This window comes from Aquila chrysaetos, chromosome 16 (genome assembly GCF_900496995.4).
Source record: "Aquila chrysaetos chrysaetos chromosome 16, bAquChr1.4, whole genome shotgun sequence".
Lineage (NCBI taxonomy): Eukaryota > Metazoa > Chordata > Aves > Accipitriformes > Accipitridae > Aquila > Aquila chrysaetos.
The window spans coordinates 20,858,348-20,877,116 of record NC_044019.1 but is presented as its reverse complement, the minus strand read 5'-3'; the positions used below and the strand labels follow the sequence as shown (position 1 = coordinate 20,877,116).

At 38.7% G+C, this 18,769-nt stretch overlaps 1 protein-coding gene across 5 annotated transcripts in view; it reads left to right on the top strand.

Annotated features, from left to right (window-relative positions):
* KIAA1549L (KIAA1549 like) overlaps positions 1–18,417 on the top strand; it is a 144,512-nt gene extending 126,095 nt beyond the window's left edge. For all 5 annotated transcript variants that reach the window (XM_041129248.1, XM_041129247.1, XM_041129250.1 and 2 more), the window contains 3 exons: positions 700–845; positions 5,219–5,370; positions 9,291–18,417. In XM_041129248.1, the coding sequence (XP_040985182.1) occupies positions 700–845; positions 5,219–5,370; positions 9,291–9,572 (580 nt within the window). In that variant the 3' untranslated portion in view covers positions 9,573–18,417. The remainder of the gene's footprint in view (positions 1–699; positions 846–5,218; positions 5,371–9,290) is intronic.
* The last annotated feature ends 352 nt before the right edge of the window (positions 18,418–18,769 follow it).

The following is an 18,769-nucleotide window of genomic DNA, read 5'->3' as shown; positions in this document are numbered from 1 at the left end:
AATGCATTTCAAGGAATTTTTACACCTCTGTGGTGGATGAACTCATTTAGCCTTCAGTGCTGTGCTGCTAGGTACTGCCCGGTGCCAACCGCAATTCAAGGCACCGCAGGCCTGCTGAGAATTGCTGTGGAGCGCTAAGGCCAAAGGAAACTTTTCTGAGTGGCTGCTAATGATATCGTAACTGCGTCCAAAGATTCAGGATACGGACGCCGTCTGTTGACGTGTTCTTGTTCATCCGTTACGTTCTAGCTCTAAAGCAACCGGGACACACCGTTTCAAAAGATGTTAGTACTTCCCAAGTGCAGTTAATGTTACTTACCACAGTAGTCCCCTACTATATGATGCCACGTCATATATACTGTAGTAATATGATATTGTCTGCAGTCTTGTGTCAATGAATTATGGTAAAGCTCTGGTTTTTGTGTTGCATGTCACAGGCATTTGTTTGAAGCAGCAAGCAAAGGCTCTGTGTAATGGTAATAACATGCTTTGGCAAAGCAGCGACCAGGCTAAAGAAGTTGTTCTCAGACTTCTCCAGACTTACTGTTCTCCAAACTTCTGTCATGCCAGAGCAAAAATCTGATAGCTTGTTCCTAGCTGGCTTGTCATACTGTAGCTGATAGGCATGTGTGTGGCTATGAACCTCATCTGTCAGTCAGAATGACAAAAGTTTCTATTTTTTGCTTTCTTAATGCACAGGTCTACATCAGATATTGGCAGCAAAGTGAGAATACCTGAGTCCAGTGGGGCAGATCAGGCCCAGCATCATGATCAGGCATCTTTTGTACCTGGTTCGAGAGCTCCGATGTCTGTTGGTCCACTTGATCAATCAGCTTTTCACTCAGGTGAAAAAATAGTGCAGACCCAACTTGCAGCTTTGAGAGCCTTACAATTTATTTTGCGTAGAAATGAATGTATGGAATATAGCAAATACAGATGATTATTTGGAGAAAGACTGTATTAGGTGTTTTTTTTCTGGTGCAACTGAAGGAGACCTACCAAGCATTGCTCCTTTGTAAATGCAGCATCAGCTGTGTTGTAAAATACTACTCGTCCTGCAGAAGCACCAGGAAATGGTCATTTCTGAAGGTGAGATCCAGCAATGTACCAGATGGTCTTTGTTCAAGTATGGCATTCTGCTGGCTCACTGATAAGGACTCCGAATTATTAAAGCCCAGTAAAACAGTTCGTCTGTACCACAAAATCCAGTGGAATTTTTAGGGCTGGTACAGAGGGTGTTGGCTGGCAAAAGCAGAAGTTGCAGCGTTGGGACTGATGCGTGACTCGCATGTTGTGTTGCACCATGTACAGAAACAACCGAAGTGCGAGAGATGGGTAACGGGGTTCTGAGGGACATGGAGAAATGAGGTGGATCCTTCCATAATTTTATCAGTCAAGAAATCAGGCCAAGTGCTTGAGAACAGAGTAAGTATACAATGGAGCTGTGAGTAGTAGTGCAGAAGGAGGCTTAATGGCATTCAGCTCTGCTTGGTTTGTAAGGAAAGGGAGGAGAAACAAGTGGACATGAAGAATAGCGTGTGCGAGACTGAAGTTTTCCAACCTGGCTGTGGGATGAATATTATGACTCCCTATTTCCTCTTGAGAAACTTAACCCCTAGACTTGTCACACCAGTGGGCTGCTGAGGGGGCTAAGTTGAACCTATGTGCCCCCTTCCCTTCAGAACACAAGGCAGCAGTGCTTTTGCATAGTCAAAAGTAATCCGTTAGCTCATCTCCCCTCCTATTTTGGAGAGGGTAGTTCCTGCTCAAGTGCAGAACTTGTTTTGGGTCTCAATGTCCCAGTTTTAAAGGTCTAGTGAGTTCCTGGACCTTTGATAGGAATTTTGTTTATGAATGAACTGATTTAATTATGAGATTAAGCTGATACACTGTTTTGATGGTTAACATGTAGCTGGGAAAATGTTTGAAATAGCTTCTCATTGGCAAAGTATGTTTTCTTGAAGAGCTACAGAAAAGAGCTTAAAAGATTAAAAAAATTTTTCATTGTCAGTTCAAAGTTTTGAAATTAGTAGGTTTATTAGACATTGCTCTGCTAATCTGCCAGAAAAATTTCTTTCTTAGCTTCCTCAGAAGTAATAGACAATTATCTGCATTGTATTCAACATGTTCTACTGAGAATAATAATGTGGATATGCAAATCTGTTGTCAGTTAATTAAATATAGTAGTTTTGAAGGATCCATTCTACTCTCATTTCTTGTCATACCTTCTGCAAATGGTGCATGTGAATCTGAAAAGAGCAGATGCTCAGCCTTTCACTTTAAAGCATTTCAAGCTGTAAAATGTGCCACACTACCAAGACGTCTTTCTTCATGTCTGCAGTAATGTGTTCTCTGTGATATACTTTTTTAATAATTTCCAGTGATGTGGAGATTTTATTGCTGTATGTTAAAAACGGGTATGTTGTGTTACCACTGAAGAGTGGCTGCAGTTCAGAAGAGAGAAAGTGACCTTCGTGTACATTGTGGAGTTTGCCAGAATAATTCTGGGTGTAGCTGGAGGAAACTTTTGCATATGATAGATGCTACAAATGGCTGTAATACAGGGAAAGACATGGAGAGCTGAAAACCCTGCAACTGTCATACAAGGATTTCTAATGTTCTGATAGGGGAATAAATTTTTATTGCCTCAATACTTGAAGAAAAGTTGCTGCAGGTGCTGATTTGGCATGAAATGGCCTAATGTTGCTCTCGTGCAGCCCATCAACACCAGCTCTAAGATAATGATGGTGCAATAAGAATTGGGATAAGGTAGTACATCGTATTATTGAATGTTCATTTTGAATAGTAGCTCCTTTTGGTGTGGTTAAATTCAAAGACCATTTTGGTGTAGAAGCCATGTGTCATCTACAGGAGCAGCACTTTCTTCTCTGTACATATCTGAAGAATTGTTATTTCCAGCCTTGCTAACTCATTGAAAATAGCAAACCTTGTGCTGTCTGTGACCTGAGAAGAACAAAGATCGCCCACACCTCTTCTCTTAGCCCACCTCCTTCCAAACCAAGGGGCTGGAGGAATTGGGATAGAGGTCCTGTGAGAGAACCTGTGGCTACCTGCCATGCAGGCGTGCATCCTAGATCCCACTGGTCCATAGCAATTCCATGGTGACTGCTTCTCTGATGGCTGAGTGACTCCAGCATCCTCCCTGACGTAGGTGAAAAGGCACTACAACCCACTGTCAAAATGAAAGCTAGGACTTAATCCCTAACAGTGAAAACACTGTGTAAATGTCAAGCATAACACAGAAGTTTTTAGTCCATAAGACATATCCCTAATTTTTCTTCCAGTTTTTTCCTGGTTTTGTTTTTGGGGTGGGGCTTTTTTTTTTGGTTGGGTTTTTTTGTGGGTTTTTTTGGAGACAATGTTGAAAGAGATGATACGTTTCTGCTCTGGAGAGAATTGTGCCACAAAATATATTTTTCTCCTCTTCGCGAGCCCTGATTGTATCCGTAGCCCTTCTGGCATAGGACTGCATGGGAGGTCATTGAGAACTTATAAATCACTGTTTTCATGGAGACTGCTTTGGGGATGGGTGTCGCTGTTTGAGTCTTTCTATCTCTGTGCATGTGCTCGTCCAGTGTTCCCAGCATCTATTGGAGTAGGCAGCATAACCCTCTTGCAGAGTGTTCAGGAGCAAGGATGTACAAGGGCTGTAAATGACATTCTGGGGGGCAGATATTTGAACCAGCCAGTAAGTGATGCTGATTTCTATCAGTTATTCTCTGTATGAAGTTCGGGGGAATGCCCATGTCTTGCCATTTTGTCGGCATCTCTTATGCAGTAGCATCGTATCTACTGAGGGCAATTAGGGGCAATATTCAAATGATGTGCAGCTGGAAGGAAGAAGTAGTGTATTTTCTCCGCATTGGTTCTAGCACAGAGCAGGTACCTATCTATCCAACGTTACTGTACTTCCATTCCTCAGGGAAAATGTTTGAGTTGTACTTTGTGTTCTTATGGGGTTTACTGGCTCTTCTGCTTTCACATAAATGGTGTTATTTTTGCTATATTCTGTGAATCTGAAAAGTATATATCCATGTATTATAACTGAATACTCAAAACACACTGTCCACATGCTTTGTTTACTGCCTGATAGAGATGATATAGAGCTTTCCCACCCAGGATTTAGGAAGAAGGATTTTGTGACGTTAGTATAACTGTGGTACACTGCTGGGTGTCTTCCTTCACATGTAAATAGACACTAGAGGAAGGAAGTTTTATTGGACAAGCAAGTTGTTTGTATTTGTTCTAAACTTGGCAAATACATGGAGTTATGATGGCTTCTCTCAAGGGAAATGGTGGGAGCATGTGAAAAGATGCTGGTCTTCCAGTCAGCCTAGTTATATCGTGTGGGTAATCTGAGTAATTGCAGCAAGAACCACATCGTTCTCTGCATCTCTGTGAGCCCCAGTTATAAACCCTACCTGAAAGAGCAGATGTAGCCATATCCAGACATTTGGCTTGAACCTCATACTAGGAAGGCTGGTTTCTCCCACCCAATTTGGAGTATGATAGTGGAATTTTAGTAGAAGGCTTCCTGGACATCCCTATGCATACGTCTTGATCAAGCCGTGATAAAACAGATTTGGTGTCAGCAAGTTTCCTTGGAAATATTTGTCATAGCTGCATAACTTATTGCAGTCATAGACTGTTCCTGGAAAAGGAATTGAGCAGGCCTTTTAAATGTATCGCTCACTCATTTTTGTACATTTTGTGCCTAGAGATATTAAGGCAGTTTTACCGTGTAAACTGAATGCTCTATAACCTGCTATTGAAAAGAAAGGTGCACTACTCTGAAACCCCATGATAACAACAGCTACAAATTGAATACAAGGGAGCAAATGTAAGAGGAAAAAAAGCCTTTTTTTTCTCTAATGATTCAAAGTTTTGAGGAAGATCAGTTGTTAGAAGGATCAAGTCCTAAGGACTAAAAGTCCTCGTATCTTTATCTGAAGGCTGTGCATGATTATATAGACAACTGCAAATCTGGCCTTCTCCAGTATTTCCCAGCATTATAGAGATGTTCTAGTCAGATGGTGGGAGCTTTACATGCAACCGATGGTGATCACATTCTCACCAATTAAAAAAAACAGAACAACCCCCCCCCCCCAAACCGAGGCCAGTTACTTCATAAACATTATCTTCTAATTTATAACTGAAAATGTCAACTATTAATTATATCTACTCTCTTTCTTAATAGGAAATACCGTACCAGCAGTGTTTGCCATACCAGCAGCAAACCGACCTGGCTTCACAGGCTATTTTATCCCAACACCACCTACTGCATACAGGAACCAAGCCTGGATGCCCTATGCTGGAGAGAATGAATTACCAGGGCAATGGGCAGACTCAGTAAGCATTCTTGCTTTTCTAACTACATATGTTTACTGTGATTTGCAGAGGAGAGGTTTTAAACAATGCTAAGTGATGAGCAAAGAATCTGAGCTAGATAATTCTTCCTTGAATGGTAATAATCTCTAGTAGTGAAAAGTTATGAGAGGGGGCATAGATACTTTAGCTGTCCCTCCCATGAGCTGTAAGTAAGGTCTTTTAGAGAGTTAAATAATTCACTAGATTAGAGGCTGGGATCCATTCAAAGTTGGTGGGTTAGGTACCATTTTTCTTTCCCAAGACAGAGGTTAAATATTTGGATAGGCATATGGCAGGAGTAGGTGACGCTGCCTCTCAGGGTGGCCTTGTGCTGTTTGGAGGCTGGGGAGCATCTTTCCCTCCTGGAGGCTTCTCTCCAGACAGCCCAGCTCCCAAATCCTAGCTCCCGGCTCTGCTGCAGCCCCGCTGCGCAGTTTTTCAAGTCCTCCTGCAGACTGCAGTGACAGATCATAAATTAAATAATTAATTGTACAATCCTAGGCTGGGACAGATGTACTTTTTAGCCCAAAGTATACCTATATTTCAAAGAAATAAAGTTGAGACATCCTAAAATGAATTGCAGTAGTTTATCATGTTTGAAACAATTTTTAAAATTTAGGGTTTTTTTTCCACTAGGAAAAAAAAGATCAGTTCTGCTGCTTGACCTCACATCTGGTATTTATCCAGAACCAATTCAGCTAAACAAACTGGGAGATGGATTCTATTTCCTTGTGCATATCATCAACAGAATATTTTAGTGAACTGTAGTTGGAGTTTAATAGTTGGCTTTGAGCAGCTAAGCAAGAGACAGCACAGTCATATAAAAGTTCCTGGGAGCGGCTATTTGTTGCCAAATCTTTATTACTGCTCCTGTTGCCTGTGAGGAAAAGAATTCATTTTGACTGTCAGATGCAAGTCTGAATTTGTAGGCTGAACTGTCAAGAAAAAAGAAGTATGTTCACCTGTAAGCTGAGCACATCTGCTGATGTGCCCCTGACACCTGGAGGCTTTTGATGCCGTCGTAGATTCCCTTCCCAGAGCTGCCCTTTAAACCATGGAAACCCTTTTTCTTTTCATTGTTTTATTTATTTGGTTTGTTGGTTTGGGGGTTTTTTTGGTTATTTTTAACCCTACTGACATTTTAAATCCGGGAGGCCTGTTGTGTCTAAGCAATCATTTTAAATGTTTTCTTTAAGAAGAAGAAAAAAAAAAAACCAACCAAAACCCAGGAAAAGTATTTTACCTGTCTCACATTCTTTTTCCTTTTTGTATCCCTACTCCTTGGCTGCAGTCCCATGAAAAAAGAGTCAGATATCACTTGTCAAAAGGGGAGACTGTAAACAAACTGGACAAAAGTGGAACACAAGTCTCCAGCCCCCAGTTCCTTCCTCTGGAAGGAGAAGAGTATAACCCTGTTGTGGGTTTCCCTGTCTTCAGGGAACGACATGGGAAGAGCAGGTAGTGCTTAGTACACAGAGGAGTGGAGAGATTGTGAGAAGCTGTCTGAAAAATAACTGTGGCAATGTAGAATTCAAAGGAAACAAATAATCCTTTTAACTTCACGTACCTATTACAGAGCTTTAACAACTTCTTGTTACTCAGACTTTCAGCCCTCCTGTGACTTTGCAGAAGAGGAAAAAATGTAAACCCCAAACACTTCACTTTCTACAATGAATTTGCACCTCCCAATGGCTGCAAATCTGTCAAGAAATTGTCTTTATTTGAAAATCATTACTAAAGGAACTAGTAATAGTGTTAGCAACATAATACGGTCAGAAAGGCTGAATAAAACTGCAAAAAATAAAGATCTAAAGTAATACTCAGAGTTTGAGTTTCTGGATGTTTTGTCGTTTCTGAGCCTCTAGATTATAGCTCGATCATGGTTCCAAGGTTTTCCTGACAATTAGTAAGAACAGAGGCTTAATATCTATAAGGTGAAAATCGAAATTCTTTACTTTTCATGCATTTCCACTAGCTGGACTGTAAACAAAGGGACATAGGAAACAGGGGATTTGACAACAAAGAATTATCTTATAAGCTCAATTTACTGTAATGTACTATTTTCTCAGTTAAAAGGTAAGTATTCAGGCACTAAGTTTTGTGGGATAAGGGAACTGTATCCGACAAAACATTTATTTTCCAAATTGCTAGGTGCTGCTTAGTCACAGTAGTAACCTGGTGGCCTCTAGTGGCGTGTTCAAGTGTTGTACTACTAAAATGTTTGTTTCTTGAATAATCTGTTGTAAACTAAACAGATGCAACTGCATTTAATGATCACTTTCATACCATGCCTTCTTCCTATGTTTGTCTCATCACACCATACTAAACGTGTTTGACGTTCTCTTCATTGATTGATGGATATCCAAGATTGTATAGAGCATGTGTAAATCCTAGTGGTCAGGTTTTCATAGGTTCTTAGATGCCTGACGTGGCAAAACTTTCAAAAGCAAGGGTTTGTTAAACTCCCACAGGGCCAGAGCCAAAATGGGATTTAAGCAAAATTCCAAAGCTGTCATTCTGAAGTCCATGCTGAGGTCCCATGTTCCCCAGAAGGTATATAAAATTGGCAAATGTTTCAGATCTTAACGTTTCAGTCTGCTTGCAGACACCTAAAATTCTGAAATTCTGCTTCTGGCATACCCACCAAAGCCTTAGCCCTGGTGGGTGAAGCAGCTTACACCTCAGCCTGACTGAAATCCAAAAATTAGCTGAGACATCTGCCTGGCCACCTGTATTATACGCTTATATAAAACCTTAATGTATTTGGAAAGTAAAAATGTGTTTTTCCCATTTAAAGCAAAAAGAATTACACAATTAACCTTTTAATGATTGAACATTGTGGAAACGTATCAGTTAACTTATAAGTGTAGTATTCTGAGTACAGTGTACGTAAGTGTAGTTTTCTGAGTCACACAAAAAACCATCAGTGAACTTTCTGAACATTCCTTACTTGCTTATCATTGGCATGGACTATAATGATCAGCTGGTAAGCTTTTTCTCAAGGAGAAATTATCTTGTCCTAGTAATAGGTTATGGGTTGCCTTCTGTAACAACATAAAGCCTTCTTCAAAATGAAGGACTGTAGATTCCTGTTTTATAGATTTTTGTAAAATGTAAACAAATACTATTTTTATTTGATGCATTAGGAACTTCTGAGGACTATAAAGACTGGTATCATGGTTCATGGCTTTGTGAAGGAGATTTAATATCTCACAGTAACTAAAGGGCCTATGTTATTCTTTTAGTTTTAGCCAGTGTAACGTGGGGCTGAAATCAGTGAATTTACAACAGAGTAAAATAGTGAATCCCCCATGTAATTCTGTTAGATGTGGCCAGAAATCCTGATACTTCTGAGAATTCAGTGTTGAGTTTCCAGGTTGGCATACCTGAGTTTATCCCTGTTGTCTGCAGATCTAGTGAGTTTTTGTTAGGAACAGTAAGTCCAGAGACTTGGCTGACTTGGATTAGACAGTGGCTGCAAATCAGCAAACTCTACTTTTCTGTTCTAGGCTTTTTGGTGTCCTGAAACGTAGTGGTGCCATCTATTTAAAACTGAAATGTTTAGGAGGGATAGTAAGCAGAGGAGACACTTTCAGAAAAGCCTTCTCCCTTTGACTTTTTGCAGTGATGATAAATTAGGACATGCAATGTTTGCCCTTCTAGGTGTTTTTGCTGCCACAGTCTGGGGAGTTGAGTAACCCGTACATTGACATATGTGTATAAATGGCACATGCCAAGGTAGACACTTGTAAACAGATGCTTAGGAGTATGAGGTTTACGTTCTCTTCATATAGTCCTATCTGTTACATCTTATTCTGCCCTGGGGAGGTTTGTGTTACCTGGCAGGTGGCACTACGGATCAGTTGTTCTGTATAATTTTGTATAATTACAATGCTCTACAGGTACCACTACCTGGATACATCGAGGCTTATCCACGGCCCCGCTACCAACATAATTCTCCTTCACGACTTCCTCGCCAATACAGCCAGCAAGCAAGCATGCATCCCAGCCTGGAACAAGCTCCTTTGCCGTCCACCGCAGCTTCTCAGCAGAGCCTGACGGAAAATGACCCGTCTGATGCTCCGCTCACCAACATTTCTACAGCTGCCCTCGTAAAGGCAATAAGGGAAGAAGTTGCTAAACTGGCTAAGAAGCAAACAGATATGTTTGAATTCCAGGTCTAATATCTTTTGTGCACAGTATTTGTATCGTGCAACCTGGGGTAGCCAAGAAAGCGACTCCTTTAATTTTCAGTTACAAACTCGGTGTGAATTGTGCCAAAGTGATGGCATTTTTCTCTGTCTGAAAAGTCAACGCTATGAAATGACTTAAAGTAGAGGAACAGGTCTCTGAAGGTACATAATTCTGCTTGCCAGCTAAGGAAACGCTGCCAGGTAAATGTTTAATATGGATAAGACTGATCATACGCAACTGTCACTTAGCTCTCGTATTATGACCCGTTGTCACTAGAGATGCTGCTGAACATGTCTGTGCCACACGATGTTTCATTTGCGGGTCCAAAGGCAGAGCTGCTGAAAATAACTTCTGCATGTCAAAACTTTGATTAAAGAAGCAAATACAGTAGAACACAGTTAGCTAAAGGCCACGGTAGGTGTGGTGGTGGCCATGTTAATTGTTTGCTGCAGGACATTGTATAAGGGATGCTGATTTCAGCAATGCGGAGTCATTCAGCCTTTTCATTCTAGAGACTGTATTCAAACCAAAAGAATTTGAGATGAGTAAGTAATACAAATAAATGTCCTGTAAATAGCCCCAATTCTCCTCATCCTATTAACAGTACAAAGAAGTGAAAGAAGAGAAGACTGTGAAGAAGGTGAATGATATTTTGATAATTGGTGGCTACCTTGTCCCTCAATGCCACTGATGAGTTATAGAGGAGATTTTTTTTGGTGTGAGAGAATACAATGCACGAAGAGCCAACAAAGGGTATTGGTGCTAGAAGCTTCCAGGAGAAATGAAGAAAGGTTATTCGTGTTTGCTCTATATTCAGGCTTTTCGCTCTGAATGCATGTGAAGCTGGTGAACCTGAGACCTCTGAGCAAGTCTTTCCAACCTGGAATAATGAATACACCTGCCTGGACAAGAAAACCTCTGTTTAACACAGTGCTTTTTTCTCTTTCTTAAACAATGATATCTACTAAAGTGATGCCAGAAAGTACTACCTGAAGCTGCAGTTGATTTTGATTACACTGGAATGGTGAATGCAAACCTAGGAAGTTCTGAATGTAGAGGACCTGAGTATTATATTAACATGTAAATAAGTAAACAATTACATGGAATAACAAAAATACTAATGTTCTGTGAAAAAGAGAGCATTTCCAGAAATTATGCTGACTTTTCATTGTGCAAGATAAAGGTCACTAATTGTTAAACTACATTGTTGTATGAATCCAATCCCAAAAGAAAAACAAACCAGTTGAATGGGACAGTAGTTCATCTTTTGCAGTTGTACAGACTAGTCAGAGATCACGAACAATTGTTTTCTGTTCCTTCAGCAATTAGCTTCGGGAACTGAAGTTGTTGCAAAATTTGTTGTGTTGGGCATGTTCGATGGACTGGAGTTAAAGGTAATGTCCTTCATTTCAGTAAGCTGTTTAGTTATCCTCAATTGCTTATGCTGTTTTGTCTGATCATTTCATTTCCCTGAGTTTCTTTGGTCTTTACTGAGGTGAGAAAGGGAACTTGGTTTAGCTTTTTGGCCATCAGTAAAATGAGAGGAGGAGAGAGGAGACTAGAATAGGGGATAGAAGAAGAAATTGATGAAGCACAAACTTTTAAAGCAGAGCTATTTTTTCCCCAAATAATTATATTATAAACCCTGACTGAGATTGTGATAGTTAGCCTAGAATATACAGATATCTTCTGCTCCAATACCTTAAATATTGCAGAAGCTTTTGGAATGCTAGCTAATCTTTCAACAAATGTGAAATTTCATTTTTATTATTTAAAAATCAGATATAAATAAAATGTATTTTTGTAATTTCTATGTATATATGTGCTGTATATTTATACAAGTGACTAGTCTGCTGTAGTCAGAAAGTTTCCATAAACCAAGTGCAAAAAAGAAAAAGAAAAAAAACCAACTAGTAATTTTAATGATCAATATAAACACACTATGTCTGGAGGACACAAATATACATTTGGGTGACTTGGACACCAAACAACCAAAGAAACTCAATCTTTCATATAAATATAAGTCTAGTAAAGACAGACTGCTGTCTCAGTTACCTGTCAGCTAAATAATACTGATCTTATCAGTGCAATACAATGCATCCAAATTGTGTTGAATTAATAGCTGCCTAAGAATATCACACTTTAAAATAACAACTTAAAAATACTGGGCCAAACCCAGCGTGCCATAAAAAGACTAGTTCTGGTTGGCTTCAGTGGGAACATCACTCACTGAGAGCAAGGCTGAGTTTCTCTATTAGGATTCGTCTATTCGTGCAAGCTTCACAAGAATCCCTTAAACAATATTCTGCTTATTTTTCAGTCATTTAAATCACTGTAACGTAAGTGCAGACACAATTGAAGAGTGGCTTATGTTTATTTAGCCTAAGATGGTTCATAACTGGCTTAACCTAGCTTGGTAAGTGAAATCTACACTAAATCATGTCAGCCACATTTTGCATCAGCTTTATTACCTCAGTTTTTGAATGATTCTTCTATTTAGCCCAGTGAAATTTTGGAAGTAGATAGGCCCTTCTATGCAATGGGAGTGAAATGTGCTGTGAAATAAATTTCTGTATCTTAGACTCCAGTCTTGCAGAGTTATCCTAAAGCTGCAGGTATGGAAGAAGCAGCAATCACATGGATGGGAGTGTGAAGCCACGTAGCTGGGAAGGGTAATGTTATGACATGTTCCCAAAAGAGTCACGGGAGATAGGACATACCAGATTTAAACAGCATCTTTGGGACACTTAGCTCTTTTTGTAAATCTGTACCTGTTCTTAAATACAAGCAATTTAGTAGTTCTGTTGAAAAATGTGTGAGAGTAAAGCCTCATATATCTTACATGATGAAGCATATATCTTGCCATACTGGAAATTTAGAAGTTTGGAAATTATGTAGATGTACAGGGTTTGAATGCCTACATGCAAGCAAAATGAACAAATAGAAAAATCCAAAATAAAAACATTTGAATAGCCTTCTAGAAAGAAAAAAACATTTCAGTAAAGTTAAACAAAGTACTCTTCATACTGCTGAGGAAGACCTGTTAGTCTTTCAAAATTAATTTTGTTTGGTATTGTATCAATGACGTGCAGTCTATTGAATATTCCCTGAACCATCACTCTGAAACCATTGTGGTGCACTTTATTCACAAAGACATCTTACATTCTTCATTCATAATGGCTTTTTATCCTGTTTGTAATATGTTTCTGTATTATTTTTTTTTAAGTACAAAGTAAGATATCAAGACACTAAGGACATTCCTGGGAAAGAAAAATCATGCTGTAATATTTATACTGTCTGAGCACAAAGCAATGATAAAGTGAACATATAGTGTACAAATAATTTGTAATATAATAAACATTTTGTATGACTACAATTACAATATAGTTTTTCAATACTGATTTCAGAGAAGAAAGTATACCTGTTTAAAGTTACAACCTCATCAGACTATATTCATGCCATTTTTACTGATAAAAACTTAGTCATTAAGGTTTTTCTACTAAATGCCCCAATTTTCTTTAAAATAATGTTAAATGTTTAGCTGAAAAAACTGTTTTCTGTGTACAAAAATGTTGATGTTCTCACCACTGACCACTATTTGTCTTCAGATTTGTAAATCATCAGTAGAAACATCTGCAAATGAAACGCACGTAAAATTACTTCTTGGTATGTGTGTTATGACCACTTTCAGTAGGTATACTATGTGTGACATTTATTAACATCAGTAGAACAGTAATTTTATGAGGATAAGAGGGTAATCTTTGAGAGTTGTTTTTTGAGAAAAACATATTATCTGGATTTGAGAGAAGCTCTAGCACTCAGTCTAGAAATATGAATAATACTTGTATGTAGTAATATTTTGGGTAGAACTTGATAGAAGTGCATGTAAATCCTATATATAGAAATGGGGAGATTATCATAAGCAATGATCATTTCTTTTTCAGACTAACTTTGAAAAGGTGAGACGTAAGAAATGTAAGATAATGTAAGATAAAAATGTGAAGCAGGTAGAAAAAGCAGCATTGGATTGAGTGGCAGAACTGTCTAGTTTAAGGGATGATACGTACAAAGCTAACTCCAGTTTTCATTATATTTCGAGATGTCTGTTGAAGAATTAATTACATTTTAATGTACTGGGTTTAGTCCTGCATTGCAAATATAAGAGCTAACTGCCAGCTTCCAAAAGTCTGAAGGAGATTTGAAAGCAGCAAGTTTTCTGAGCTAGCAGAAGTCACTTCATTTTGCTGACTTTGTTCATCCTCTACACATCTGAGCAGGTCTGAGCACTGTGTCCAAGGATGCCGTAAATCAGTTATGGTCCTGACCTTGCATTTCTAGTACATAAACAAATCTCAGTGGCTTCCCATACCTCACTGACACGAAATGAGATAGGAAGAGAACAAGTGTGAGGTAATATGAAGGATATTAACAGGTCAGGAGTACCTTAACAGTCTGGAAGCCATGGATCTTCTGTTGCATATTAACACATACCTAGTAGAAAATGGTTGTGTTTGGCAGCTGTTCTCAGCAAGCTACATTCATTTCATTGTCGGTGACCGTATGTATAAATTAAGACTCAGTCCTATCACAAGAGCGTGTATCGATTCATGCTTCCACTGATTTGTTTAAGCCATGTGCATTCTCTGTGCAGCTCCACGAGTGGCATAATTAAGACAAGTGGTTTCCGGTTACTCCAAGTAATCTCTTGTAATAAAACACCAAGTTGTGTGACATCTTATATGTATTTTACTGCATCATTAGGAGGGTGAAAACGAAAGACACGATCATACAGTATGTTAGTATATTAATACCGTATGTTAGTATATTAATACCGTTAGCCTTTTTTTAAAGGCTTTGTGCAAAAGGGCAAGTTTGGTCTGCTAAGCTCAGGACTGCTCCCTAGTCAGAGCGCGTGCAGGGCATCAGTACGCTGTTGTGGCTGACGGAGCACGTCTCTCCTCTCGCCTCTTACTGCCCCTCCAGAAAAGGGTACAAGCACACAGCTGTTTTAAGACAGGCGTAATTTTGAAAATAAGTATACGGGGTAAATAACATCTACCTAGTTCTCTGTGTTCACTCCAGATGCGTTACTGGTCTGCTAAGCAGTTTTTACAAAGCAGTGTGTGTTCAAAGAGAAATTAATTAGCTCAAGCTTGTTTAATGTAATGTTATTTAGACATAGCACTTCAGACTTTTAACAGTGCTATATGGAATCAGTATGTCAAGCGGTAACTTAACACTTTCTGTGCTAGACTTTCTTTTCATGGGTTAATTTTTTGGCCATAACTCCAGGACTGAGTAAGATTTTTTTTTTAATTATTTTTTTTTGCTTATCAAAATACTTCAAAGTTAATTTTTTCCATTTTAAAGGGTAGGCATGCAAAATGAGGATAAGCATACTCTTTTAGAATACTTTTTTTGAACTCTTGCCTTTCTCTTGTAAATAAATAATGCAAAACTTGACTTGTGGAAATGAGATTTATATAGGTCAGTAAATGAATTGCATACTGACTTGCTCTTTAAAAGAAAGTTTCAAGATGGCCAAGTCACAAAGGCAAAGCTCGTTAATACCGCAGAATCTCTACTGAGAATAACTGCATTGCACATCCTTGATTAAAAATGTTTTGCCATCCCCAATGAGTGAAAAGCAATCAGAAAACCGCACATCTTGCGATTCTTGTTATTCAGGAAAAACTTTGCTTGGGCTGTGTACAAGACATGGGAGATGAGACAGGGATTTCGATAGGGTGCTGAGGTGGATAGACTATCCTGTGTAACACGTTTGCCTTTTGGGTGGCCCTGAATACCAACAGGCATAAAAACTACACCGAAGTGGTGTGTCAGAAAGGTGGTTTAGGTCCCAATTTTTAAAACTGTTGAGATGCCCCCAAATCATATAATATTTCATGTTTTTAAAAATCAGCTTCAGACCATATTCCTATTGAAAATCCTAGGAGTATGGTATCATAATCATATATATATATGTATATATATACACACACACACACACACGTATGTCCAAAAATATTTTTTGAAAACTAGTTCTTCGATCCGTCTATTTGTCCCCATCCATTTCATGTTCCTTAAGGTGTACAGAGGCAGTAATGAAGTGTTAGTTCCCAGAGTTCTTCTGTTATGAAGCTCATGAAAGATGAGAAATGTTTTTTAAATAGTTAGGTGGTCAAATGTATAGCAGATGTCTCGAAAATAATGACAAATACCATGAAGAGGTGTTTGATTTTTTTGCATTTGTTAAAAATAATTCTTGTTTTAAGAAGTGCCTGACTTTTCATAAATTCCCATGCTCAATTCATTCCCAAGGAGTAGCTTGAAACTATATTACATTCTGTAAATAATTTTGTAACTTTATAAATACATATTTACATACTAGGCAATAATGGGTCCAAAGGATTGTAAATCATACAGAAAGTTGATTCCACTGAGTACAATATTTAGAGAGGAGGTGAATTTTTCTTCCAAAGTATGTCCCTCTTCATTGCAGCTCAATGCATTTCTATGCTTTGTAAACCAGTGTCTGAACACCGTAACACACACTGGCATCAGCTAAAATATCGTATATCTGGCAAGGAGCATTGACTTTTGCAGCCTCCAGTGGGACTTTGTAAAGAGTGCCTGTGTATATGATTAATTTTTTAAACTATTAAACAAGAAATTTGTGGGTCCTTAACTCTGGCTTTTTGCAAGGAATCAGTGGCTTTTAGGTCCTGCATCACCAGCAAACTTAACCAATAGATACCTTGAGATGTGATGCAGCAGCAGAATACAGCAGCCTATGCCAGGGATTCACCAGGATCTAAAAAGCCAAGTGACTGTAGTAGAATAGGTGGTAAAACTTCTATTTCAGCAGTGGATGGACACGAAGTAATTACGAATTGATTACTATGGCAGGTCAAAGAGTCTTGAAGTTAACTGCTTGGAATCAATTTTATGTATTTAGTTGGCTTTTGATTTCTTCATTTGTTAAAGCAGTGCAAAAATAGCAACATTAACAGCATATTCTATTTCAGAGTTATAAACATGGGAGATCTGAATGTAAGTAAACTTGAGCTTCATTCTTCGTCCTTGCCTTTATTTACTACTTTCAGCACTGCAAGTAGGGAAGTAGGAAAAAAACCCAAAACAACATTTTACCCTCTGCCAAATTAATTTTAATATTTCTTTCTATGACAGAGAGACTGGGAAGGCTTTTTTCATTTCATGTTGGTGTTGGGTTCTTCAAACTCTATTCAAGGTCATATTGGATAGAAAAAATGACAGTGAAGCCAAAAATTTTGGAAAATAAGGTAGAACCCATCTTACTGAGGCTTGAATTTTGGTTTAGGATTTAGCAACCCAGCAGAAACAGCTCAGACCCGACAAAGGGTCTGTTCGGGGCAGTTGTTTGAGTCTCATTAGAAAGGACATGTGTACAGTGCAGATATTGCTATGTTCTTTGACTTTTTATTTTCATTTAATGTCTTTCTTGCCAGTGCTGTGCATTCTGAATTTGACTTTATATTGGTGTACACAAAGAGGTGCACTCTTTAGCTCGCTGATATACTGCTGGTGTGATAGAAGTAGTAACCAACATACGTGATATAATTTTTCATTAGCTATGGCACTGTTCTTTGGCCCTTGTTCTGCTTTGTGATACTTACAGATGTCATATTAGTATTAAGGCAAAACATGAGTACAGGTAATGTCTTCCACCAAAGTTATTGGCAAACCACCTGCTCACTTCAAGGAGAGCAGGACTGATCCAGTGTTCTCTCAGTGAATTAGCCATCACAAGTATCTTAAAATTGTGCAAAGAGAGGAAGGATGCTGTCTGGTTATGGGTAGCTGGAAATTAGGAGATTGGAGGTCAGTTGACCCTTCAGAATTTCGGATTGGTTGTGGGCAAGACGCTTAATCTGACTATGCCTCAGTGTCCCTGTCCGTAAAGCACGGTGAAGAAGACTGCCTCTCCTCACACCCCTGGTGAGAGGCTGAACTAACGGATAATGTTAGAAACACTGAAACCCTGGAGTGCAAGTGGTTACTTTAGTATGAAGCACTATTTAGTATTTCATAGAGCTTGGTAATTGTTCAAGACTATAAATTAGCTGTTCCTCTAGTAGCATTTAAATATACATGAATTTACAAGAAAAAACACCCCACCTCCTGATACTATTTCAGGATGTTCTAGGAAGCCTTTCCACTAACAGCTTCTACACTTTTTTACAGAGATGTTACATCAATAAATTGTCTCACTTCCCATGCAACAGATCTCACTTCCTGATGAAATGAACTTTTCTTACATCTTTGAATTATGGGAAGGACTAGCTCTGCATGATTACAAATGTCCATATCATCTTTGTTGTTCACAGCTTGATTCAACTAAACTGTAATGGCTGTGTCTGTGAAAATTGCTCAAAATTTATAAGTGTTTCAGCTATAAATGGGAAAATTAGTTTTCTGAAGCCACTTAAGAGCTGCAAAACTGAGAGTGATTTGTAAAGCCAAGTCTAGGGATTAAACTGAAAGAGGAAGAAAATAATTAATTAAAATTTTATACTATGCAATCAGAAGGCAAATCTCCAAGAACTTGTTCCTTTTGCAATTACAAATGTAAAACCATACCAATGGTAGAATTTTACATATCACTGAAAAGGAGGCATTTAAAATGTTCTGGGTCATTACCAAATGGCTGTGTTTTTACTCTGGTGATTCTAGAAATGAAGCTTACAAGTACATAGAATAGTTTCTTTCATGTTAGTGGCTATAGCTTAGTTGAAGTTGTACATGTTTTTCTTGGCAATTTTGCACATTAAATAAAATATGTCTTAAAATCGATGTTGCTACTTATTGGTTATTCCTGCCGTGTCCTTTTGATTAGATCAGCTTTATTTGATTTGATAAGATTAAAGCTTATGCTTTAAAGCATAAGCATGTTTTTCCCTTGGTGCTGCCAGGCTCCTGGGTTCTGTAGGGGTCCCGCTGCTCATGCTCTCAAGGCAGAGCCTGGCAAAAGACAGGGAAGGAGTTTTAAGAACTCCACAAGTTAAAACCATGTATTTCAGCAGGGGCGTTCCCTCTGAAGAAAGGTGTTTCCTTACCTTACGGAGGTGAGCAGGACAGTAACCAGCAAGCCCATGGGTTCTGAGGACATCTTGTGATCCTGTCTTTCCTTTGTGAATTTTTGTTC